Source organism: Chiroxiphia lanceolata, chromosome 12, assembly GCF_009829145.1.
Source record: "Chiroxiphia lanceolata isolate bChiLan1 chromosome 12, bChiLan1.pri, whole genome shotgun sequence".
Classification (NCBI taxonomy): Eukaryota; Metazoa; Chordata; class Aves; order Passeriformes; family Pipridae; genus Chiroxiphia; species Chiroxiphia lanceolata.
Window position 1 is genome coordinate 11,189,146 of NC_045648.1, and position 25,460 is coordinate 11,214,605.

Here is a 25,460-nt window from a genome sequence, read left to right on the forward strand (position 1 = left end):
TTAGGATTCAGTTATTTCATGAGCAACCTGCTGTAGACTTTTGTCTATATTAGCAGATGTCTACATAGATGATTTTTATGGAAATATGTTTTAGAAAGAAAGGACTGTAAGATTATTTTTTTTTAGCTGACACATTTGGAGGTGGAGCTCCTTGATCACTGTTTTACCAACTTCCTAACCTTTACCTAAGATAAGTTAATTTTTAAAAAAATTGAACCTTCATTATATTTGAGTGATAGGGGAGTATTATAATGTTGTCCTCATGGGAAATATGCTTATGTTTGGCCAGAAAAATGTTATGAATTCATTATAAAACCCAGAAGGTTGAGTTGACATAGATGGTAAGTTTACAAAAGAACTATGACTGAAGTCTATTGCAAGCTAAATAGATATGAAAAGCCATCATAAAATCCCTGTTAAATTTAGTGGCTATGTCATAAGTATGCTGTCTAATTAGTCTTTATTAAAATTCTTATAATTACAATACAAAGAAAAAGGCTGCCTATGGTTTTGACTCTTTGAATTGTGATTGTTAAAAGGTTCTTTTCTTTTTCCCGCTCTTGGTACTTAGAAAATTATTGTGATAAAGTGACAGTGTTGTTCTCTGTGGTGTGTTTTGGTTTTTTGTTTTTAATGCTCAACATAAAAAAACAAGCTCCAGATAAAGGCTGACTGCTAAATAATGGATTTTGTTAATGTTTCTTACCTCTCTTTGTTGGGCTTTATATTGATATCACAAATGATGTTAATATCAGCGAATTTTATTCTGAATTTGCTTAGGAGTGAAGCCATCCTGAAAACAAAAGAGAAATGTTTTATCACTGTACTTCTGAGTGCCTTGTATCAAAGAGCACTCATAAATGAGTTAGACAACTGCATTTGATATCTTATCTTTAACTACATGACAAATTACTTTAAATGCTTTTAGTGTTTCAATTTGCAATTACAGAACTGGATTAATATGATTGCTGTAGTATAATTCATTTAACTGATGATCGATGAAAATCACAAAAACTGGAAATTAATAGCAGACAGAGGGCAAGGTGTTTACATTTTGGGGAAAAAATGGTACTTTAAGTATATCCTAAAGCTTGAGTTATAAAGGACAAATATTCAAAAGTGCAGTAGGGCAGAATCCTCCAATTCTTACAGAAGGCTTCTGTTATTCTGTTATTATCAGAATTCTATGCATGGAGTGCGTACAACACTGGTAGTGCATGTGTTGGTGAAAATCTGGTCCAGAAAGTTCGTGTGCAACACTTAAAGAGTCTTTTTCATTTATGAATTTATAGTGATCTACTCACATGTTGTTTTTGCACATTTTCATAAAAGAAAATACTTTACTTTTCAGCCTTGGTTGGCAGAAGGAATAGTTTATAGCTTTGTGTGTGTTTGTGCTGAGGTTAGAGAGGTTTGCTTAGGTCAGTTTTGCCTTTGTTTGAAGCACAGTTGGGATCTCGTGGTTCTTCCCCACACCTCCTTCCCCTTCTTTTTTTTTTTTTTTTTTTTGTGGTACATAAGCTTTGAAATTTGAAAAGGTCAGAGAGTTCCTAGGAGCAAACCATGGTAGAAGTACATATTTGTTTATGACCTGAGAGTTTACTCATTGTTTTTTTTATATATAAGAAGAACATACTGCTTCTGTAAATTTTGATGTCCCTTGGGGCAAATCCTTGTTTTGAACAGGAAAAAGAGAAAAGTCTCAACTTCTGTGGAGAGGTTTTAATATTTGGGGAATTACATGCTAGTAAAAGTGCAGCTAAATTTAACTTCTGAATTGGCTGAAATTGAACTTGACTGATGTTGGTTTTAACTGCTCTTTGTTAAGCAGTTGCTGATTTTCATCCCAAATTGAGCTGCTTCCACCAGTGGTGAAATAGTTGTGCCTCTAGTGTGTAAAGTGCTTTGGAAGGAAAGGTGCTGTATACAGTGATGATAAAAATAAGTTAATATTAGTACCTTTCATTTGCTTGAAGGCAAATGATGATTATGAAATCTAGACTTTTTTTAAAAAGCTGAGTAAAATCAACTTGGTCTTAAAGTTGATTAACTTGCTCTTTAACTTCTTTACTTTTTGCCACAGTTAATCACATTTATGTGAGCTATCTATCTATGGTATTGCATATGAGAGTTTCATGTGCAATTTCACTTGCTGTTAACTGGACAATCTCATGTAAATCCCATAAAAGTAATTATATTCTCATTACGAAGTGCAGACTGTTCTTCTTAGGGAAGGGAATATGAGCTATTAATGGGAAAAAGTGCTGGATGTGAGTTTCCTTTGGTAATGACCATTTGCAGAGCCTTGAGGGCTATGCCATAAGCTCAACACCTTTCTGTCAAGTACATCTTTTCTTTTTTTCCTGCTGCCCACAGTACAAGAAACCAGTTGTGCTGGAAAATTCTCAGCTTCCTGCTGTATATGCATTCTATTCAGCATCATTCAAACACTGAACAGTGAGATAAATAAAATTATATTTACACTAGTTTTTCTTCTTCAATCCTGTTGACTTTTCCTCCAGTGAAGATCCTTAATTTGCAATTTTTCCACTTCTTCCTGATAGTTAGAATGTAAGGAATTAGGATTGTTAGACCTGGAAGAACATACAAAATTACAGGAAGATCAGATTAGTGCATTGTGTGGTAAAAATTCCATCCTTCACTTCAGCAGCATTGGATGTAAGTTAATTTTAAAACATGTAATGCAGACATAAAATTGAATATGTGATCTTAAAAGAAAATGGTTTAATGTGAATTCCCAAGCCTGTTTTTATATTTGGTAACACAGAAATCTCTCTCCCTGTGGTTCTTACTCAAATTCCTTACCTCCATCATCGAACAGCCACCAAATGTCAATTGTACCTTTTCCTTGCTTCTTTTTAAATTGAGTGCTGGCTTCTAGCAGCTTCTGATTGAATTCACCCACATGCATTGACTGCATGGTGTTAATGGTGCTCTCTGCAATGAGAAAGGAAAAAATGTGAAAGGATGTCTGACAAGTGAGGATACAAGTAGCTTAGGGAGCCAAACAGAGAGAAAGCTTCAAGAAAATGAACTGTTTCTGACATAATTTCTGTACTTTTAAATCTGAAAAAAAATTACAGAGTGGATGCTATGGAGTTTTAGTGTGCCAATACTCACAGAAACCAAAGCTTGTGGGATACATTGTCACTAGATTATAGCATCTTGAAAAGGGTTATCTGATTATTTGTTCTCTGTCTCTTTTTACGTAATGTAAAATTCTCTGGGGCTTTAAAAAGCAAGTGGGAAATATCTGATAGATTTTAGAAGTAAATGTGTTATTTTGCATCATTTACAATCTCAGCTGTCTTGTAAAACACAGAGCTCCCTGGAAGGCACAGCGATGGTGGACAAAACGAGGATGCAGCGGGAGCACAGGTGAAGCTGAGGCTGGAAGGCAGGAAACACAAACCTATATGGCTGCTTCCCTGGGCTGGGCTGGTCCTTGTTAATTGAAAATAAATTCTGGTCCTTTCTGTTTGCTTGGTTGGCTTCAAAAGTTATAGTTTTGATTATGCACTAACAATGTCTTCTCTCATTCCATCTTGTGAAGCCTGTGGCTTTATTACTGCTCCTCTTTCAATGATTTCAAAGAGACGGTGTCAGAGCAGTATTTTAAATGGAGCAGACAGGCTTCTTCAGAGGTTTTACTCTGATCTGCTAGGTTCTGGAAATGCTTTGTTTGGTTTTCTTGTATTTCTGGAGTGTGCACAGGATAGTTCTAAAGCAGTTCTAGCATTTCTGCTGGAAGATGCAACAACTCTGGGGACTATGAATATAAAAGCAAAAGTGAGAGGCAGGGATATTTATTATCATAATCTATCTCATATAGAGAGCCAGAGTGTGCAATATGTATTTCCTTTATGCCTTTCTCAACTCAATCAAAAAGGGTAGTTGAAACAGAGGTGCACACTCTTGTTGGAATTGTCATAAAAATATATTTTACTGAAGCCTGCAAAATGAACTGAAGTCTGCCAACTAACGAATAATGACATTTTATGTTTTCAGCCTGTAGATCTTCCTGATACCTGTGGGAGTTGCATGCACAGCCAGATGTAATAGTCTCTGCAGGTGAAAATTCTGAAAATACATGTCTGTGTACAAGCATGGCTTCAGGTGGGTCATTACCATTACAGCCTAGCAGTTGTGAAATGAGACCTTAAATTCTGGCTGTATTTCTGTATCATTTTACTATATCTGAAATGTAATTTTGATTTCATCACCTACACATTTAAGTTATGTGTTAATTAGTTATTTGACAGCATGCTGTGTATGTACTTCCAGTACTTTTACCACCTTCACTTGTGCATTTTTATGAAATTATGCCTAGAATATAGAGCAGTTGTGCTATTTTTACCTGTTTTTCAGCTGTGTACCGAGTTGTGTGTGTGTTTGTTAAGTAAAGTAAGATTGCTTGTTCCCTGAATATTGGGAATATGTTCCTGTTTTCTTTAAAGAGGAGGAAGAAAGGCCTCTATTTAAAAACTGAAAACAACCTATTAAAAAAAACCAAACAATCAAAAAAATCCCCAAACCAGCTTGTTCTGTATTCGTCAACCAACCATATTCTATTTTTGACAAATAGAATTGAACATTAGCTGAGCTGAGAAGTTTATCTAGCAGATGAGGGGAGGAAATTGGTTGTGTTTTATGAGGTAGTGTATCCTACAAGCAGAGGATGTCACTCTGTGCTGCATTACAGGGCTGTAGCCACCATGGCAGGTTTGTACAGGGGAGGTCCTTTTCCAGGGGCTTCTATATGGCTCAGGAGCTTTTGGCTTGGAGTAAAGTCCAGTTTGTATATTGGTGAAAGCAGGGTGTATTGAAGGGTCAGGAAGGAGTTGTCATTTTGGAACTTACCCTTTTTTGTTTCATGTTTTGAGATATTGAGTGTGCTGGCTTTTTTGAAGAATCCACAGATGCCCCTTTTTCCTTCTTCAAAATCATTTTCTTTAATGGTGGCTTCCAGTGCCAATCTCTCCTGCTCCAGCTTCTCTAATTCCTCTGTATATTGGAAAAAGTAAGTGAACTGGTAACACATCACTTTCTTTTTTAAATTAAATCGCTTATTGAGCTAATGGTGGTGATGTAATTGCTATTATGGTACTTTGTAGACAATGTAAAGCTGCTGGGAGGAGAAGCTAAAATGCTTCTTTTTTGCAAACTAATAGGGAGGAGGAAGCTGAATTCACCTGTGGAAGCCCTAACTTAGGGTGCCTGTGCCTACAGCAGTGGGGTGTGCTACAGTGCTACTCAGCTGCTCTCAGGTTTTCTCTTCCAGGTCAAATTCAGTATTATGACATTTTATAGTTACATGAGATATTATTTATTATGTTAGTGGATGTTTGGTTGAATTTGAAAACACATTAGAAAAGCTGTTTTCCTAAAATGAGAAAGATCAGATATGGAGTTTGAGCCTGTGGGTCCCTTTTCTAAGAACAAGTCACATGGTTTGGACTTCGAGATTCTCAGAAATGTGTAAGGATCCTGAATATGCCATCAGTTTCTATGCTGAAATATTTTTAATTTTTAAGCATTTGCTGTAAAGATGTAAGATTTAGCTAACCAATCCAGTAAATTTAGTAATATAAAAGAACAGTTTCTTGCCAGTATTAGCTTTATGCTGAGAAAAAGGTACCACATGCTATTGTGGAATATAGTATGATGAGACACTAATTAATATGGTTCAGGCATTTGCCTGCAGAAAACTTTTTTCTTAAGAAAAATTCTGTTTGAGTAATAGCTGAACTAAATGTTCACTTAAATAAAGTTCCTATAAAGTTCATTTAAGACATTGTGTTAAAAAAATAAACTCTCACTAGGTGGGCATTATTAGCTCTGCTGACACTCTGAGTTGCCAACAGAAAGAATATACTTTCTTTTACTTTGTAATCCATGACAGCCACGTTCTGATTGTTAGACACAGTGATAGTCACAAACTTAATGGTGACTCAAAACTAAAATTTCAGTTTCTCCACTGAACAGAATGCTGTATAAAGTATAACAGAATACAATGATCTTTGTTTTCCACTGCAGAGACTTTGTATCTACTTCAAAACATTTCTTGGTATTTGAGGGTTTTTCTCCCAGCCCCAATCCTAATTAATTCCTGACTCCTTGTGTCTGACCACTTGAAGAACATTTGTTACTTTGTAAGAACGCAGAGCTGGTATTTGTTGTATGTGTTCCAGTGACTGTACGTTTTGAGCAGTCAGTTTCTGACTTGCATCAAGCAAAGAGACAGGCAGATCTCTCTCAGGTGTCATGAGGGGGCAAAGAAATCTTGATTAGTTTAGAATTTTTTCCAAAATCCCCGTGGCTCTCCGTGCACATCGAGCTGCCCAGTCTGCTGAGCGAGCGCTCATCCACCTTGCTTTTGAAAGGAGCCTCTGGCGCCTTTTAATTCGGGGAGGTGATTTGCTTTTGAGCGTTACCTCGTGCTGGACTCCACGCTCTGCTGGGGCGTTAATTTGGGCTGTAATTAGCCGGGGCGGTGCGCGGCGCTGGCGGCGGGCGGCAGCAGAGAGCCGTGCTCCGCCGCGCCGGGGACCGGGACCGGGAGGGACGGCCAGGGTTAGCCCGGGGCTGTCTGAGCCAGTGGGTAGACTGACGAGATGTGGGGAAAATTATCGTGCTGAACACCTTGAGAGAATTGTTCTGAGGGTTATTTTATGTGGAGCTGTTCCCTTCCCCAGAATACCTGAGGAACAAATAAGACCTCTGTGTGCTAAAGGGGAAAAAGCAAAACGAAGGCTGCCATTGTGTATGTGGCTTTTAGAAGCCCTTCGTTTAGGTGCAGCTGTCTGCCTGCTCTGTGTCCCTCTACCTTTTCTACCCAGATGGCGTGGATCCCCCAATGGTTCATAGAATCATAGAACATGCTGAGTTGGAAGGGACACATGAGGGTCACTGAGTCAAACTCCTGGCCCTGTGCAGGACACCCTAAGGATCATACCGTGTGCCTGAGAATGTTGTCCAAACACTTCTTGAACTCAGACAGGCTTAATGCTGGCCACTTCCCTGGGAAGCCTGTTCCGGTGCCCAGCCACCCTGTGGGTGAAAAACCTTTTCCTGATATCCAGCCTAAACTTTCCCCAACTCAGCTTCAGCCTGTTCCCTTGGGTCCTATCATTGGTCATGAGAGGGAAGACATCAGTGTCTGCCCCTCCAATTCTCCCCTCATGAGGATGTTGAAGACCACAATGAGGTCTCTTCTCCAGGCTGAATGAACTAAATGACCCCAACCACTCATAAAGCTTCCCCTCCAGACCCTTCACTATCCTTGTGGCCCTCCTTTGGATGCTTTCTAATAGCTTAATGTCTTTTTCTGTATTGGGGTGCCCAAAACTGCACACAGGACTCAAGGTGAGGTTATGGTATGGTTTTCCATTTCCCCTGTGATATGCAGTGCTAACCTAAGGAAGAATGAACAAAAAGGGTGAAGAAGAATTGATGTTTCCTGAGGGTTCCAAATTTTTGCATGAGTGGGAACTTTCTGGGCCCCAGAGTTCTGCAGAGGTGGTACCAAAAGTGCAGCTTCCTGATTCCTGCCAGTCCCAGAGATCTCAGGTAAGCAGAAGGAGGAAGATGTGTCAAGACCAGGAGGGGAATGTGCAGCAGAGTGACAGGTTGCTGTGGCACAGCATGATTTTTTTACTGCTTTAGTCTGTGCCTGTGCTGGAACTGCTTTGGGAGTTGAGTTCTCTGGAGTGCAGAGCCCCTTAATGTGTTAGGCTTGAACTCCTTCTGTCACTGCCAGTGATCAGCAAGAATTTTGGGCAGGATTTAAATTGCAGAAGCAAGGAGGAACTGTAGAAGTCATGAGTGTAGGAACTATCCAAGAAAGCAGGTGATGACTCTTAAGGGTACTTCTTGTGCTGTGCATGTAACCAGCACAGATATTCAGCTGTGGAGTCTTACCTTGAACCTGAAGGACCTGAGAGATATCAAATCCTTGGCTAATTCTGACAATAATCACCCCAAGCTCAAAATCAAAGGCATCACTGGAAAGAAAGAAAAAGAAGAATAAATATGCTTTTGCATCGTGCACGTTAGTGAGGAAAGCTACTTTGAGAAGATCAGTGGAAGTGTTACTGTTCACAGGGAGGACAGGCTAGGTAAAACTGCAGAAGGAATCGCCCAAGATTAAGCTAAGTACTATAAATTTTCTTCCCTTATTTAAAAGAAGGGTATGAGTGGAAATGGGAACAGATAGGCTATTCCTGGAATGGATCTTTCAGACAACACTTTTTTAGGAACTAGGTTGCAATTGGGTAATTTTTCCTCCCTATTCTGAGGAAATAACAGAACTGAGGTGGGGTTTGTTGCTCTGTAACTTGCTTATGGTGAGTTTTGAGCAGAAATCTATGAGAAGCCTGTTTCTAAATGACTGTTTCCCAGTGAAATCCCAACCCACAGAGCTGCTGAGCCTTAGGCACACATGAGATTTGAAGCAAGGCTCTTCCTCTGTCTCCTAGGCTTAAAAGAAGAATTCCATGATGTTCTCTTATTCCCTAAGTACGTACATGATAGTTGTTTTTCTCTGAGCTCCTGCCCACTAAAAATGGGAAAATACAGCTCTGCAAAAGCCCTGCTGACAGCAGAGCAGCTCCTTTAGTGCTGTCAAGCCACATCAGCTCCAACAGTGCAGATGTTTGACAGGCAGATCCTACTGGGTGTGGGAAGCCAAGGAGCCTTTTTTAATGGGCAGTAACTTCTGTTGCAGAGGTAGGATGTGTGAGCCTAGATTTGTAGGTACTTACATTGTTTCGACACATCAAATTCTGTATGGAAATGCTATGTTAATCCAGTCTAAGAGGAGTGAAAAGGGAGGTGCTGAGCTGACTTACTGTATAATGCCCACATAGTTTTCAATTTGTGTGGCAGGTGCACTTCTCCAGTCCTTCTTAAATCCAATCACCAAGGTATTTGGTTTCATTCTACCCAAGCCTGAGGCCTAACAATATTAAAACACTGCTTAGAAAGGTACACACACACACACATGCTTTTAACTGTAAATGAAAAGTAATGGCAAAAGATAACTGAAGTAATGTTCTGGAGACACTTACAACTAGATTGCATTTCATAAATGCCCTTCATGCTCATAGCCAAGCAGAAATCAGAAAGATTAGTTTTAAATCATTCCAACTGTAAATGATTTTAGACGACATAAATGTAGTTTTGCTAAATTAGCATTCATTTGCATTTCTTCTGACATGCTCTCATTAAAATGGTTCAATAACTTGGAATCAAGAGAGAGTTCAGAACTGTTTGTATGCTCGTTCTAACATAACAGCATAAAGCTTTTATCAGCTTTGGAATACTCCGTAGATGAACTGAGTCTGAAGTCTCTTAAAACACCTCAGAGACACAGAGAAGGCATAGCCTCCTAAGAATATTTTTTTTTTCTTGAATTTGGAAACTGTTGCTGTTCCATTTGCTGTATTCTTTTCAAAAGATTATCCAAAATCAGGTGAGCATGCTTTATAGATATGTCGAAGTATTCTTTTATGTGAAGCATTACTGTTTACTGTTAAATTATAATTTATAAACAGGAAGAAGAAATGGTTTGTCAAGATATTAAATTGCCTCCAGAATTGGTTCTGGATGCTAAAACCTGGACAAGTAGGATTAGTCAGATCTAGATTCAGCTGACTTAATTTTTATAGAAATCTAAATACTCAGTGTATTGGGAACCTTCAGGAAGAGACACAAAAAATACCAGCCTCTCAAGTTGTTACACTTGCCAAATTTTACTACTAGCAAGCAGAAAAGAGGTAAAAACTGTTGGAATCTTGGTGGGTTTTTTGAGTGTCTCTCATGTATTTGCACTGTTTACATTGAAATGAGTAATTGTTGCACATGACTTTAGGTTACAATAGTGATGATATGGTTTTCCTTCTGTTTGTTGGAAGGGAATTATTTGTGGTCCAGTAGTTGACTTTGGCAACAGTAGTAATGGAAAGGAAGAGGTCATCAGACTGTAACAGTTCTCAAAAACATCAGAGGGATCTCCTACTGAGATGATGTATAAACCCAAGATGAAGTGTCTTTGTGAGGTTTTGATAGAACAAAGGGACCTTTATTAATAGCATTTCATCTTGCTCAATTGTACTGTCCATTCAGCAAGTGTACAAAGAGCCCTGGTAGGCTGCCAGTGGGTGACTGTTACCCAGAGTATTTTAGTTGGTTCCCTACTGTCTCAGTTTGCACTGATGTCTTTTCAGCAGTGTATTTTGTGCAAAGGACGTGAATTTTCTCTACATTTTGCATCAGTACCTGTATGTTTAAATATTCATATATGTGAAGGGGGGGGGAATGGGAAATATGGAAACAGTGTCTCTGTGCTTTCATTAAAGCCATTTTAAATGGACTGTTGGAAATGATCTGCTGTATTCTTAGAGTAATAGAAAAATATTGCACTTTTATTTAAATGGCCTTCTTGCTGTTTGCAGAAAATGTATATTACACATTTTCAGTTTTCATTTAATGCAGAAACATTCTCATATATTTAATATGCTGCATAATACCAAACAATAGAATTGATTTGAAGTGTATCAAGTGTCAGCTGCAAAGACAGTCATATGTTGCCCTGCAGATGCCTCTCTTTTTTCATAAGTGTCTTGTTCATTTAGGAGAGAATCAGTCTGCCTTGTCTCATAATGCCATAGCCCAGAACGAGATCTTTATGAAATAATCTGTAATGTAATATACATTTATATTATGCCCCTTCTGCATTCTGCCCCCAGAATGCCCCTTCTGTCTATAACATTATCCATCCATACATACACAGGGCTTCTTAACAAGTAAACAGTAATGCTTCACATAAAGGGATGCTTTGATGTAACGCTCTTCTGTGTGTTTTGTAAACAAAAAGCTTACTTGAAGAAGACTTTTGACTCCATCTCTGAAGCTGTCAGCTGCCACTGCTGCATAAAAGGCTTTTCTTTTGTTCTTTGTGAGCCAGGCCTGCTTTTTTTCCATGCCACTGTTCATCTCCTTAACACACAGCTTGCGTGGGCCCTGCATGATACAATAAAATATTATTAAATTTTTGTGTTGTACATCACACAGTGATTTTGAAGCAGTTACCTGTGAGTCTGCTGTGGGAGCAAACGGAGAGAGCCAGAAAAATACATTTCCAAAAAGGGTCCACAGAGATTCAGCTCTTTGAAAAGAAGTGTGCTGCTAACATAATTCACATTCTGTTTGAGGGGCTGAGGCTGTTAATGCTACTTAAATGTAGTGATTCTGACAGAAAGAAGAACTACTATGGATTGTAACATCTTAAAAAAAAATCTAAGGTATGATAAAGCATCTCAGAGTGAATAAAGTCCCTCCCTGACTTGACTATGTAAAAGAGTCTCAGCAGATCTAAATATACTTGTTTAAGCTCCTATCTACTAACAGTAAGAGAAAAGAGTTGTGCAATACAATTAAAGATGCAAATGCCTTTGACACCAGTTTGTTTCACTGGTCATCTGGTAATTTAATGGGACAAAAATCCATGTGCATATTAGAATCACAAGACATGGATGTAACTTAAGGAGAGTTTGATCTTGGCTACTTGAAGAGCTGGGAATAATAACTTGTACAGTAAGGGGGGAGAAAAACAAGTTCTACCCTTCTTCCCTGTCTCTTTAAGGAGAGAACCTGAAGGTGATTTTGCAGCTGGCTTGCACAATGTTTCTGCTGGCCAGGGGTCCAGTCCCACCCTTCTGTCAGGGGACAGCCTGTCTGTGTCCTCCCCTGCTCCTCCTCTGTACCAGTGGTAATGTTTGTACAATTGTACAAGGAGCCCAGTGAATTTGCAGACTGAAGACTAAGCCTGCAAAAATATTGTATGTGAAGGCAGGGAGTAAAAGCAGGATAGCCCTTTTTACTAGAAACTCAGACTGTTCAAGCCAACATGCAGCCACAACCTCAGACACAAGTAAACTTTAAATTGTCTTTATATTCAGTTGCCATATTTATTTTGCCTATTTCTGAACTATCTGTCACTGTGTTCCTGGAAAGTTTCTTGCTGCTTTTTGGAAAAAAGGAGTGGAAGATGCTCTCTCTGGCATGGTTTCTCAAAACTTCATGCATAGCTAACAGCATGTCAGCTTTTGAGGCAAAATATGCTGCGTTACATTTATGGCTGAATAGTCTTGCTGTATTTTATGATATATATTGTAGGCTGCTCTTCAATGTGGTTCCTAGGAATTTTATTGTCTGTTTTTTACCACTATTTTGCAAATCAGAAGGGTTCATTTTGTCACATTTTTATTACCAAGCAAATTAAATTTTACTTAAGTTTCCAGAGAAATAATTTAAACCTCCTCCCCTCAAAACAATTACAATGCTTACACTAATACAGTAGACTTAGGGGTTTTTTGTATGGACAGGAATGAAATCTCCGTTCTCCTTAGAAAGTACTGATATAGAGAAACATGTCTAATAATTCAGGAACATTGCTGAGACTCAGCTTTAGGAAGCTGCATAGTTTCAGGATCTTGTTGAGATTGATTCTACACTTACTGCATGTGATGGGAAAGCTAACAATAGTTATAGTAGGGAAGAACTGGGTCCAGCCACTCTTTATAGATTCATTTGATTTGAGAAGAATCACATGTGGATCTTCTGTACTCCGTTTCTGCAATGTGGCAGCATCAAATGAATTATTCCTACACTCTTGTAGAGGAATACATTCTCTTTCCGAAATGATTGTTATCAAGATTCTGCATCCCCATTTGGTGCCATGAGCTGGGGTTTTTTTTGTTTTCAAAATTAAAAGGTCGTTGTAATATTTAAAATACATTTTTTCTGTACATTACAAACCTATCTATTTTTATTCTGTCCTAATGAGAGACTAGATCTTCATCTTCCAAGATACATCATTTGCTGTGTATTTATAACTAGACATTTACTTTTCTCCTCTCTTTAGGTCTCAGAAGAGCATGTTTATCCTCAGAATTAGCACTCTAACAGTTTTGGAGGAACCACTGCAAAGGGAGCTGAATTACTTGCCAAACCCTAACACTGCAAATTAGTGACAAAGCTGAAAATGGAGCCTGGGTAATTTGACTTTTGCACAATAATCCTTCAAATTTTATGTGTTGTGTGATTTGGGGTTTTTCTGTCTTCTAAGCCTAAAATCTTTCCTTGTAATATTCTGTTTTTTTCAAACCATTTTTTGGTCCATCTGCTATGAACTCTGAAATGCATCTCAATGAGGCATTTACCAGCAGGCTCCGTATCAGCTGATGGCTTTCGTGTCAAGAATTATGACAAAATTCCTTCTCAGTGCGAGTCTCTGTCATGGTCTGCACAGACACAGACCAGCACCAACGGGAAGAGTGTGTGCTGAGGGAGAGTGGAATGTGTGATGGAGACCTGCAGCACCCACTGGGGCTGAGTTTCCAGATGTGTCTGAGCTGACCTTACCGTGAACACTTCACAGCAGATACACAGCCCGTTGTTCTTGGTGAAGGTGTGTGTGATGTCCAGCAGAGCAGGCCTGGTCATAGGAGCTCCTGTTAGCGTTATGCACTGAGGTCTGTTAGGAAGAAAAGAGGTTGTATATGTTTGGCTGATGTACATGTCCAGGATAAGCCATTCTGCTGTTCACTGAAAAATCTTACCTGAAGTTTTTCACATGGTCTTCCACTGTAGTTAATGCCAGAGCGCTGTCTAGGGCATTAACAAAGTAAAGAGCCTGTGTAGAGGAGCCCCAGTTTACTTCTGCATATAATAGAGATAAATAATGTGTATTAAACCATGGGCTATTCCCTACATTCTGTTGCAAAAGTCATCAATCAGGTGCTCTGTGAAAAAAGCAGGATATATTCTCTCATACCTCATAGATACAGACCTATTGTTCTATGTGCTTCTCAATAATAGGTTTTGCTTGTGTGATGCAAAAAAACCCCATGTGAGTAAATGTTTTTGACAAGTGCCTTGTGACAGGTGTGTTCTCCTACACCTGATGATATATTTACAGGAAAGAACCACAGGCCATCCCAATAGGTATGAAAACCCAGGCAGGGAGGACACACAACAGTGCAGCAATACACAGAAAAGAATAAGTCTCAGACCAGGTGTTTCTCTCCCCAGCTGGCTGCAGTGAAGGCACATCTTCTCCTGGGAAACTTGTCCCTTTTATTTGTGTTATTTTTTTTACACTGCAGAAGTAATTCAGGTGGTTAGCACTGAAATCTGGACCTGGGTTAGTTTTGTCCTGGATATGAATAACCAGACTGTCTTGTCTGATACTGGGGCTGTATTAGCACACAGATTTCTGACAACACCTCCTGTGATTTGCTGAGCTACTAAGCGGTTTTTTTCCAGCAGTAAAGTGTGCCCATCTTCTTTTGATTTATGGAGGGATTGTAAGGAGGTGCTGGAGGATGATCAGTTCAGGAGTAATTCAGATTACATTTTTGTTGTTGTATAATGGGCAGCAGGTTTAAATTTTGAGTGATGACCCTGGATGAGTCAGCTGGGAGCACTGCAAAATTCAGGTAAGGGTTTGTGTGTGGGTGGAAAAAAATTATGAGTGATACTCAAGTAAAAGCCCAAATGTCATAAAGATGTGATGGGAATAAACCAGTCTGCTGGAATGTTTACAGAAAGCCCTGAACCATATTTGAAGTACTTGTTAAATAGGCAAACATTCACCAGATTATCAACTTAATCTATATTATATAAAGTGGAATTTAATGGGATGCTTCAGGCTTGCCTCTAAATAAAGATATCAGAGAAAAAGTAATTGCTAATTCTGTAAGCAGAATGAATTCCTTTAAAATCCAGTCTGGCTGTATAACATATACACAGAATAATAGCAGGATTTGGCCTTACCTGGCTTCTTATATGTTACATAAATATATAGAAAGAGCTCAATGGCATAAGTGATGAGAGCTGCCCACCAGTTGATGACAAACATCACACCACAGCATAGCAGGGCTCCAAAAAGTGACACCCACATGTTATAATACCTGAATGCAGGTCTCCAACCTGTTTAAAGACAATTGAGAAAATTGGAAGAGCATAAAATATATGGATGAAATGGCGATTCATGTTTTTTGTGCATACAAACCCATGTGCAGTTTGTTTCAGGCTCTGTCAGAAGGGGTGGGAGTGATATGTGCAAATTCTCAGGCATCGCATCAACAGATACTTTTAAGTGTTGGCTGCTGTAGGTTTCAACACGCACAGAATATGGGGTCTTACAAGCCTTCTGCTATTTCCTACTGCTTTGCTCAGCGTGGCTTTGAGTAGCTATTCTGTTTATAGGTATTTTTCACAAATTAAAGTTTACTGGTTCAGAACATTTCAGAACATCAGAAGCAGATTTTCCTGTAACTCCAGGTAATTGGTGACTGTCCCTTTGATGCATATACACAGAACTTATTATTGGTAGCTGAACACTTGCTGAGAGGAGAGTTTATCCCAATGCTGTAAGTGCACCTGTCTAAAATAGGAAATCTCCTGACCTCACTGCAGAAAAATAAAATCATTTGCAATTGACTTTAAAAAGATATTATTCCTGCTGCTCTTCAGCTGCAGCACTGAATCCATCCCCTGCTACCAATTAAAATGATGAGGCAAGCAGTGAGCCTCCATGGTTTGCAGGTCTCTGCCAGGTGTTCTACAGAGCACACTCTTTGGAGAGGGAAAAAACACAGAAGATACAAAAAGGGTCTGAGAAACCCTGTCTTGGATCATCTTTGTAATGAGGGAATGGGAAGGACCTGCTGTGAAGAAATTTGCTGTCCTGCAGCCTTGCAATTATTATAATCTATCACTGTGAATTGGCAGAAATTAACTGGAGGAAATGAGAAAAGAAAAATGGCTGCAGTTCTGTCTGAAATGTTAAGTAGTGGTAGAGTCAGATGCAGGCAGATGAAGTCTATAGAGGTAATTGTTACTCAGCTCCAAGGCCATGTGGAGCATATCTGCATTTGTTCAGCTGTGCAGGTAATTAGCAGAAGTGCTCATCTTTTCTGCCCTCTGAACAAATGGCACCATGCAGCTCTATAGGAAGGAAGCTGATGTAGGCATTTGTGTTGCTATTGCAGTTTCTTCACACTGGAAATCAAAAATGTATTCCTCGCTCCTTGAGTTGAATAATTAATTCATAGCATCAGGAAATTGTCTTTCCTGTGTGCCAAAACCAGTGTTGCTCAGCTGATTGGCTTTAGTCCTGAAGGTGTCACCCCTTCATTCACGAAGATGTGAGAATCACTCTGCTGTGGCAATGCACAAGCCTGAAAGCCACTATGTTCCTTTGCTGCACAAATATAGAGAGGATCTCAAGTTATGCCTGAACAGGATCTCATTGCATTTCACCTTACAGTTCTGCTTCCAGGCACTGCAGAGCTGTGCTGGTGCTGTCTGGGGGACCTGCTCTTGCTCTACATGTTCCCCTCCAGGCAGGATCACTTCTACTGCAATTACTGTTCATGTGAACCTCCCCATACACTTCACTGTAGATTTGGAGGAGAAGGACATGATTACTCCCCACTATACCTTGCTTTATGTGGCTAGAGTTGGCATAGGCTTTTATCCACCCATGTTTTGTGATAGTGAGGGGAAAACACTCTTAGGAGGAGCTTTTTCTTGCTCCAGTGGGATCCCCTGAAGTATTTTTCATCCTGTACAACTGTAGAAATTGTAAGGACTAGAGCCATTATTTTTATCTTTTGGAGATAAATAAAATGTCTTCATATTCAATAAGAGCAGTAAAACATCAGATCACATAGCCTAGGTATTTTACATGTGCTGCAATTTTGTCTGACATACAGTAAAAAACTTGCAGAGGTCAGAAAGCCCACATTTAAATCACTGGTGAATGCAGACTCACCTGGAGATTTTGCATATGAGGCATGAAAGCAGGAGAAGTTAATCAGGGCGTAGGAAGCCAGGAAGAAATTGGAAATGATGGGAGCAATGGTGTTCAGTTCAGCTGCAAGACATATACACGAGTCAGACATAGGCACCAGGTTCCTAGATTGTTGGCTGGCTTTTTCCTAATGATGCATTAAATCTGAACATTTTCTGAATTTGTCATCCAGGGAGAGCCTGGGTATTTTACTGTCTTACTAATTGAAGGCCACTTTGATATACGTACATTCATATGAATTATGTCTGCTAATGCTGATTTTAATAACATTATGTGCTATGCAAGGTTATATTTGATACTGTGATTCTACAGGCTGTCTCTTAACAATGTAGATCTGGTGTAAAGTTAAGAATTTTAAATACATAATTGAAAGGACAGATGCTTTGCACAAAATATTTATAGTTAAAGCTTATTGTTTTGCTTTTTAAATGGAAATCTGAATTATCTCTACTAGACATCCTATTTACTTAGTGTCAGACAGTTTGAATTTCTAATCTTGGAAAAACTGATTTAAAGGTTCTCACACCCCTAAATATGGTAGGTGGGATTTTCTACCACCAGTGCTGGCAAACTGTGATTTGCTTTGGACCTGACTGTGGGGAAGGTTTGGGCAGAGTAGGCTTCCTGATTATCTCAGGACTACCTCAGAGCTATGTGCAATATAAACTGGAAAACCATTTTCAAAGCTTGTGACTTTGCCTTATTTGATATAGCTCTAAACACTGCCCTCTTCCAGCAGAGTGAACAGGAATTGAAAAGGCATCTTTGAAAATGAGGCTGTGGTGGTGTTGAGATGCCACAAGAATCCCTGTTGGGTTTTTTTTGCCTTCATTAAGAGTAATGGAACTACTACCAGGACTTTGAGTGTGCTTGAGTTTATGTCAGAGCTTACCTGACTGGAAATTTTTCTAACCATAGCTAATAATTGTATCAAGATATCAGTTTGTATAATTTCAGAACATGGTATTATAGCAGTTGTGTTACATTATACAAACCAATCAAAATGAATGCCATAGCGATCACGAAAGTGAGAACATATCCCCTGATGGGCTCATTGTTTTTTCCATATCCTTTGGCAAAGAACTCGAGCCCTTTGTAGACATTGTCCTTGCAAAGAGCCTGGTAAGAAATCAGAACGTAATTCTGTTAAGCAGTGCTTTCTTGCATCAGAAGTCACTGTGAGTGGCAGCTTGCTGGGCTTTTGCTAAATAAGTTAGATATATCTTAGTACTTTAAGTACATCAATGCTATGGCATGTGAACATTTAAATAAGGTGATAAGACAATGTGCTACTACGTTATTATATAGTGGGAAACAGAAATACAGGCATTTAATGCTTATTCAGTGCTTTAAAAGAAAAGATTAATTAATGCTTATTCAGTGCTTTAAAAGAAAAGATTAATTAAATAGTTAAATGGAATCTAAACTGGGGGAAATTGAAGCCCAAATCAGTGGCTTGGTGTAATTTGTACAAGTTATCTCTCTGTCCCATGCCCTCTGCTCCCACTCTTTCCACATTGCTGCTGCCCAGACAACTTCTGGAAAGCTGGGCAGGTGCTTTGCACAAAATATTTATAGTTAAAGCTTATTGTAGCCTTCAAGCTATTTATAACAGACACGTGTGTATCCCCACTCCTGCAACAAAGCTGAGCTCTGACCAAAGGAATATTGTCGCCCTTGTATGAGAATGAAATCTGCCTATTTCCGTTGAAAAACATTGTACATACTGTTTTCCCTGCCTTTTCCTCCCACAGGTGTCAGTGTTGTTTAAATATATATTACATTTGGCACATAGACTTCAACTAAATTTTGTGTCTTTGAAGTAAAACTGAGTATAAGGAAATGGATAGTTTAATTTTACCTGGAAGACTTTGGGTGCGCTGACAAGGGATGCTAGAGCTGATGACAGAGTAGCTGAAAAGATGCCAGCTGTGATGAGAGGACCAAAGCCAGACACCATGCTCATCACCTTTATGAAAAAAAGAAGATAAAAAGAATAGTCAGTCATCACCTTTATGAAAAAAAAAAGGTAAAAAGAATAGTCAGGCTTACATTTAGATGCAGATTTTGTTGACAGTACTCTGTTTTCTGTGTGTCTCTGCTTTTCATGGTTCTAAATTCAATCTGCTACAAACCAACTCTGAAGTAAGGAAATACTATTATTTCTCTTTTAATAAAAAGCAATGGGGGCATAGCCAAATTTTTATTCAAGTATGCAGCTGTCTGCCGGGGCAGATGAGTACTCTTGGGAGATTTTCTCACTGCTTTTACTAACTGATTGCTACAAGTAACAGCCTCTACTTGACAAGTAAATAGCCAGCTTGTAGCAAGAAAGCAAAATGGAAATGGCAGGAAAAAGCACCAAAGTATGAAACGTGGTTGGAGGCACTTGGTTTGGTTGGGGTTTCCTTAGTTATTTAATATGGCTAAAAAAGAGAGAAAGTGCCTGTGCCTGGTTGTGTTGGCATAACCACAGTGCTGCAAACAGCAATGTTGGTCACTATTAGGCCTCCCTGAGCCCTCCTGGGGGGCTGGACTGGCCCCTGTGACCACTGAAGCAAAAGGGATGTTGAGAAGCACCAGACAAGGAAACTAAAAGATAGATGGCTGTGGCTGTCAGATGCTTTTTGGTGTGTGGGAAGACTCCAGGAAAGAAACCAGTTAATCCTGAAGATTTGTCAGATGAAGATATATTGTTTCCTGACTTTAGTCTGGCAAAGGTAAATGCAACAAGTGCAACTCCATTTATGGCTGTAGGGAGGTCACTGATGTAAAGGGGTGCCCCAGGTCTGGGCAGCTGAACTGAGGTGGGAGTGAGGATGGTAAATGATCAAGAAAGGAAAGGAAAGTAGTCTGTGAAAGGGACAGCATATCCCTTTTAAGGTGGTTACCCAGCCCTGTCATTTAGCAGAGCCAGCTGGGAAAAAAGCAAGTGAGTTTAAAAGCTACAAATGACTAGTTGAAAAGCAAGTGCAGGTGGGTGGTGAGTTCCTCTTGCGGGCCATGAAGGACAGGGGCTGAACAGAGATCTGGGAGCCGTGGTTGTCAGGCTGCAGAACTGCTTTACTTTGATGCTTTGCCTATGCTTTATTTTGAAGAATAAAAATGGCAGACAGTCTCTCTCTGGCCTAGGAGAAAGACCCCATTACTTCTCACTTGATTTTTCACTCGACTATTTTTGGATACTTTTTTTAAAGAAGTCAGAACTCTGTTTTTTGTACCATGACACAAACCTTTAACAGTGACCACAGCACCCCTGAGGTAAAATCACATCCAGGTGTCAAGAGCAGTGAGGTGAGTTGCTCATCTAACAGTTCCTGAAGTCTATGTTAAGTTTAGGCTTTCAGTTTGGAGATGTTACAGCATATACTGCTGCATGGTACTTGTTGAAAGAGGAGATAAAGACTTTACCAGAGTGCTAGGAAGGCTAGTGATGGGCAGTATGAAGATATTGTGGAATGCAGGTGATTTTTGCCTTTCATTATTCCTATAATGCCTTCCTTTTTTAGATAAAAGTGGTTGTCCTGTTGCAGTTAGTTGTCTGTAAATAATGGGTTTGAATGTTTGTACTTATGTATTCGTGTATTGTTTATGATTATACATATTATGTCATTAGAACCTGAAAATTATTCATCAGCCCGTAATCACATGGCTGACTTGCACATCTGGAAAAATCATAGCCTAGGCCACAGGCAGATGATCCATTGCAGCTCATTCCAGGTACAATTGTATCATTGATGTTCCCAGTAGCATCTCGTACAACACAGGAGGCTGTGGAAACAATCATATATTATTATTTTCATTCCTTGTGACAGTGGAAGAATGTTCTTGCCATTTGACTCTTAATCTGCACACGTTTTGTCCACCTGCTACCTTTGACTCATCCCAAGAGCAAGGTTTTGTGTTGGGCAGAGATTACTACCCTGTTCTATGACTTAGATTATCATGGTGTCTGTAGGCAAGTATTTCCTTCTGTTACTTTTAGAATAATCAGCCAGTTGACATCAGCAATAAATTAACTCAGAAAATATATTGTTTTCTTGTCACTACTTTTACAAGTGCCAGTATTCAAAGGAAACAGGTCAGTGAGGGTCTTAGGTCTAGGCATACACATTTTTTTGTTTAACAAGGACACACAATTGCTTTAGAGACCCAGATCCTCAGCTATTTGAATTGCCATAGCCCTACTGATACCAATATGATGAAAAAACCAGGAGAAATTGCCTATATTCTTTTTGTGTTTATTGATATTTATGTTGTCTTTATTTGCTTGCCACCAGAAATGAGAAAAAACACATGGAGGCAACTTGGAGTGCTGATCTCAACATCCTTAGTGGCCAAAATGTAAGTTTTTATGATAACTTCAAATATGTCAAAAACATTGAGAATCCCAAAATAACCATTATCTATTTAGGAAACCAATATGCAAACAGAAAAAAAAAAAAAAAGGAAGTACTGCCCTGAAAAATATGCAGCTCTGAATTTGAAATACAGCTATTGCTTGTGCAATGTTCTCAAACAAACAACAACAACAACTTATAATAGAAAGGAAATTTATAATAGAAAGTGAAGAATGACTACTTCAACTTAAATTGCAGGGGAAATTTAGATCCAAATAATGCAATGACCTGAGCTGAGGCTTGAGTCAAGCATTCTGCCTTTTGCATAAAGTACAAGAACAACAAAAGTCAAGAAGACTTGAGAGTCATCTCCCAGAAAAGGAAGTACTCTGCAGGGCTTTCATGCAGGATTGAGGTATTTGCTTATAAGAAGGGGTGTCATTTACAACCCTCTTTCTTACAGTACTATTAAATACATAAAGAAAAATATTTTTCTTGACCAGAGATTTATTGTCTGCTTATAATGAGGATTTAACTGCATAATCCTCCAACACAGTTCATGGCTTCAGTACAGGTCTCCTTTTTATTTGTGTCCATTTTGTTGTCACCTCACATTCCAATACTGCAGAGCATGGAATTGTGTATCTTCTATAAGACAGGCAACTGATTTGTGTCTTTGACATATGACATACAAAATGTGTTACCCTGTTTCTGTGATTCTCATGAGTGCTCAGTAAGACTAGTGAGAGCAAGCAGAAGCCATGTGAAATTTCAGTGTGAACAAGGAACAAAAGATCAGCAGATTGATCAGAGGTTCCTTTCATCTTTACTATGTTCATGGATACTATATGCTAGTGGTCTTTGTCAGCAAAAGTAACCATACAAGTTATATGAAGGTCCAGCTACCAAAAAGACACTTTTGTTTCTGCTGATTGCTGCTTTTTTTTCTCCTCACTGTTTTTACATACAGTAAAATCAAAACTACTGTCTCTCTACATAATAAGCTCACAGGATTAAAAAGCAGTGAGGTTAATCATTCATTTGCATACCAGGCTTCCAAACTGAACTGTACAAATGAAGACCTGAAGCAGAGGTTCTGTACTCACCGGCACAAATGGCCACGGCAATGTAAGCAATGGTGGTGATCAGGATGGCCAGCATTGTTCCTTGGGGTATCGCACTTTGGGGATCCTTAAAACAAAGCAGGGACACGAAAAACACTGTGAGTGTGTGTGCTGCAGTCTGATTGCATTTGCCTGCTGGGAGTCCTGCCACACTGGTATGAAGATACCCTTAGAGGCAGATTTTTATCCCTTGACCTACACCAACATTTCGGGTCCCAGCACGCAGACAGTGTGAAGTGGTCCTGTGGTGCAGTGCTCCTGTCCTGGACACAGTGAAGGATATTCTACAGGAGCAGAGGTCACATTTATTGCAGCAGGAGGGTCCTGATCTCTGCATTTCTGAGAGCTCCAAACTCTCTTTACATTGCAGTTGGCTTTATTTTAATGTTTGATGATGTAATCGCTAAATAATTACTGAACCAACCATCAAACTCCTGTGGATGACAAGATGGGACCATTTTTGGTTAACTGGTGAGATGGATGCAGTGACCCTGTACAGAATACAGTACTTCTGTGATTAGCAACTAGTAATTGTTAGTTGGGTCTTCACAACAGCTACTTTCTTTCACTGTTTTGACTTTTAATTTAGATAATTCAATAAGGCTGGGTTGTGATGCTTACAGACTAGCTCATAACAATATCAGCTTCAGTCATGCAACTGTGAGTCCAAAGATCTGCATTATACATTTTTAAGGGGTTTTTAATGCTACATAACCTTACAATTTAGGGTGTGTTTGTTTATGCTAGGGAGCATTTTTTATTAATTGTCTTCTTAAGTTGGTTTAGTAAGGTTTTTTAAATCAAAAATTAGTTGAATGCATTTTAAGTCACAGGCTTTTTATAACTATGGTCATTGCATGGTTAAAAACAGTGTGAAACATGGATGAATGGCTTAACTGTGTTAATAATTAATATAGTTTTTAAATGACGTAAAGATTTATTGAGCTGAAAAATAATTTTGAAGTCACTTGATCTGCATTTAACACCCTTTGCTTTCAGACCTTGGCAACTTTATGCAGTGCTGGTGTGCATGTTTCAGGTCATCTAGAGTCTAATGTGGTTATCTTAAACTCTGTAACGTTAAATCTTAGGTTAAGTCTTTCTACAGCTTTACAACTTTTAAATTCTGTCAAAAATCAAACATATTTACTATGTTGTTAGCACTTTAGGGGCTGCTCCAAACCCTACTGAAGTCACCAGGAAGACTATTTGTTTTTGGAAGTAGGCTTTGGACTAAGACACAACTTGAGTGTGTAGTGGCTGCAGGAGCATGTATGAAGGTGTTTGCAACAAATTCCAAAGAAAGTTTGGTTGGTCAATATTACACTTTTTAAACACTCCTTAGCTTGTCTTTTAGGTTTCTGGAGAGGCTGGTTAATTTAATTAGACCTGTCTAATGCATCTAAACATACTCAGTGGGGATCTGCAGTCTGGAGGACTTGCTTATAGAAATCCACTTATTGTCAGACTGAAACAACTGCAGAGATCCAACGGGAGAACTCTGTCTGCTTGGATTCTTTCAAACAGCTTATGAAAGAAGTGCTGCTGCTTTGGGAGCTGCCATGTAGAGAGAGCACCATATATGGCAAAAGAATTATTTTTGTTTGTTAAAAGGATGGAGATTGTGTGAGGCTGATTCAGTCTCACTGGGCAGAAGTACAATGATTTTTGGTTTTTTAATTAAAACTAGAATCTCACTGACGCTATCAGTGGCTCAGGTTCAATGTAGTTCTCTCTGTGCTTGGCTTGAAAAGCAGTCCTTTGAAAACAAAGGAGATGAGGCATCAGCTCAGTGTGAGGAAGGGAAAGAAAACTGGCTGTCAAGTGTGGTAGGATGTGGTTAACTTGTGACTCCTATGCCAATACAGATATAACAGACCTTTGGATGAATCCTTAGAGTATCCAAGGCAATGGATTTATATGAGAAGGCCAAATAACTTAGTTTGACATACTGGAGTTATCAAGCTGTGAGTGACATCTTGTTGGTGATTTTTTTTTATTTTTCTTTTTAATTTAGAGGGGGAGTTGGATGTTTTTGTGATGGAAACTAGAGGGCACTCGAAACTAAATTCCCGTCTCTAGTTTACCTGTAATTTTAGATGCTGGAAATACCATCCCCTACAACTGCTAAACAGCAAGAGGAGAGTGAGGAACAGACAGAATGGCCACAGCAAGACAGTTGGTCGCCCTTGGACCTCCTTCCCCTTTCTCTTCAGACTCTTTTCTTTTGTCACAGCTGCAAGCTTGCAGCTTTTCCTTTGAGCAGCAGTAGTGACATGGGATTGGGACATACTTGCTTTCGTTAAATGCCCTGTTTGCTCTGCCCTTGCTATGACTCTGAATACAAAAGGTGGTCTCTGCCAATTCCTGTGAGTACAAACATGAGGTATGATTTTTGGGGTGATATTTGGATTGATGTTTACAAAATACAAGCTTTACGAGATACACATATAATTTCTCTTATGTCATGTGCTGCTAATGGACCATTAATGATATATTATTACAGGTTATTGAAACATGCTTTTAAATGATACAATAACCCCAAATCTAAACTGCAGTAATTTCTGTAAGTAGCCACAATGCTTATGAGAGAAAATGTGAACTGATGTTTTCAATTAATAAATCAGGTACTTAAAAGTGAGAGTTTTGCTTCCCAAAATAAGACATAGTTTAAAACTGAATACAGAGTTGATTCATGATTTGTTTTCTCGTTCTTTTTTTCAGCCTACAGATAGTATTATGAAGTTAATGAAATACGTACTTTCAGATCTCCTGAGATATTGGCTCCTGCAAGAATGCCAGTGGCAGCTGGGAAAAAAATGGCAAACACCGAAAAAAATCCTTCTCCACTTCTGAAATCTGGTCCAAAGTTTTCTGCAAATATTGATGCTGCAAATACAGGTAAAAATGAAATATACCACCAGGATTTGATTCCAAAGTTACTTAATGAATGAGGAGAATAAGCCAGTCTTTCACATCTGGAAGACTGGGTTTGAATGTGTCTCATATCATAAGCAAAGTGAATTTGATTTCCTCAGTCTGGTCCCCAGTAGGGTGTGGTTGTCTGCATCTCAGAGCTACAGAGCCATATGG

At 39.1% G+C, this 25,460-nt stretch overlaps 1 protein-coding gene and 1 long non-coding RNA gene across 5 annotated transcripts in view; one reads left to right on the forward strand and one right to left on the reverse strand.

Moving 5' to 3' along the window:
* The window catches only part of SLC12A1 (solute carrier family 12 member 1), a 46,954-nt gene that overhangs the window by 5,733 nt on the left and 15,761 nt on the right, over nt 1–25,460 (reverse strand). For all 4 annotated transcript variants that reach the window (XM_032700215.1, XM_032700217.1, XM_032700216.1 and 1 more), the window contains 16 exons: nt 25,129–25,256; nt 22,350–22,434; nt 20,523–20,674; nt 18,765–18,872; nt 17,899–18,022; nt 16,865–16,966; nt 14,860–15,015; nt 13,644–13,743; nt 13,447–13,558; nt 10,903–11,043; nt 8,871–8,977; nt 7,942–8,024; nt 4,882–5,025; nt 2,827–2,958; nt 2,483–2,594; nt 707–793 (listed from right to left, as the gene is read on the reverse strand). In XM_032700215.1, the coding sequence (XP_032556106.1) occupies nt 707–793; nt 2,483–2,594; nt 2,827–2,958; nt 4,882–5,025; nt 7,942–8,024; nt 8,871–8,977; nt 10,903–11,043; nt 13,447–13,558; nt 13,644–13,743; nt 14,860–15,015; nt 16,865–16,966; nt 17,899–18,022; nt 18,765–18,872; nt 20,523–20,674; nt 22,350–22,434; nt 25,129–25,256 (1,873 nt within the window). The remainder of the gene's footprint in view (nt 1–706; nt 794–2,482; nt 2,595–2,826; nt 2,959–4,881; nt 5,026–7,941; nt 8,025–8,870; nt 8,978–10,902; nt 11,044–13,446; nt 13,559–13,643; nt 13,744–14,859; nt 15,016–16,864; nt 16,967–17,898; nt 18,023–18,764; nt 18,873–20,522; nt 20,675–22,349; nt 22,435–25,128; nt 25,257–25,460) is intronic.
* On the forward strand, nt 354–25,263 carry LOC116792841. Its single transcript, XR_004359278.1, has 7 exons — nt 354–3,399; nt 4,030–4,137; nt 12,947–13,077; nt 18,658–18,932; nt 21,184–21,247; nt 21,502–21,658; nt 25,092–25,263. It is a non-coding gene; the product is annotated as an uncharacterized LOC116792841 (long non-coding RNA).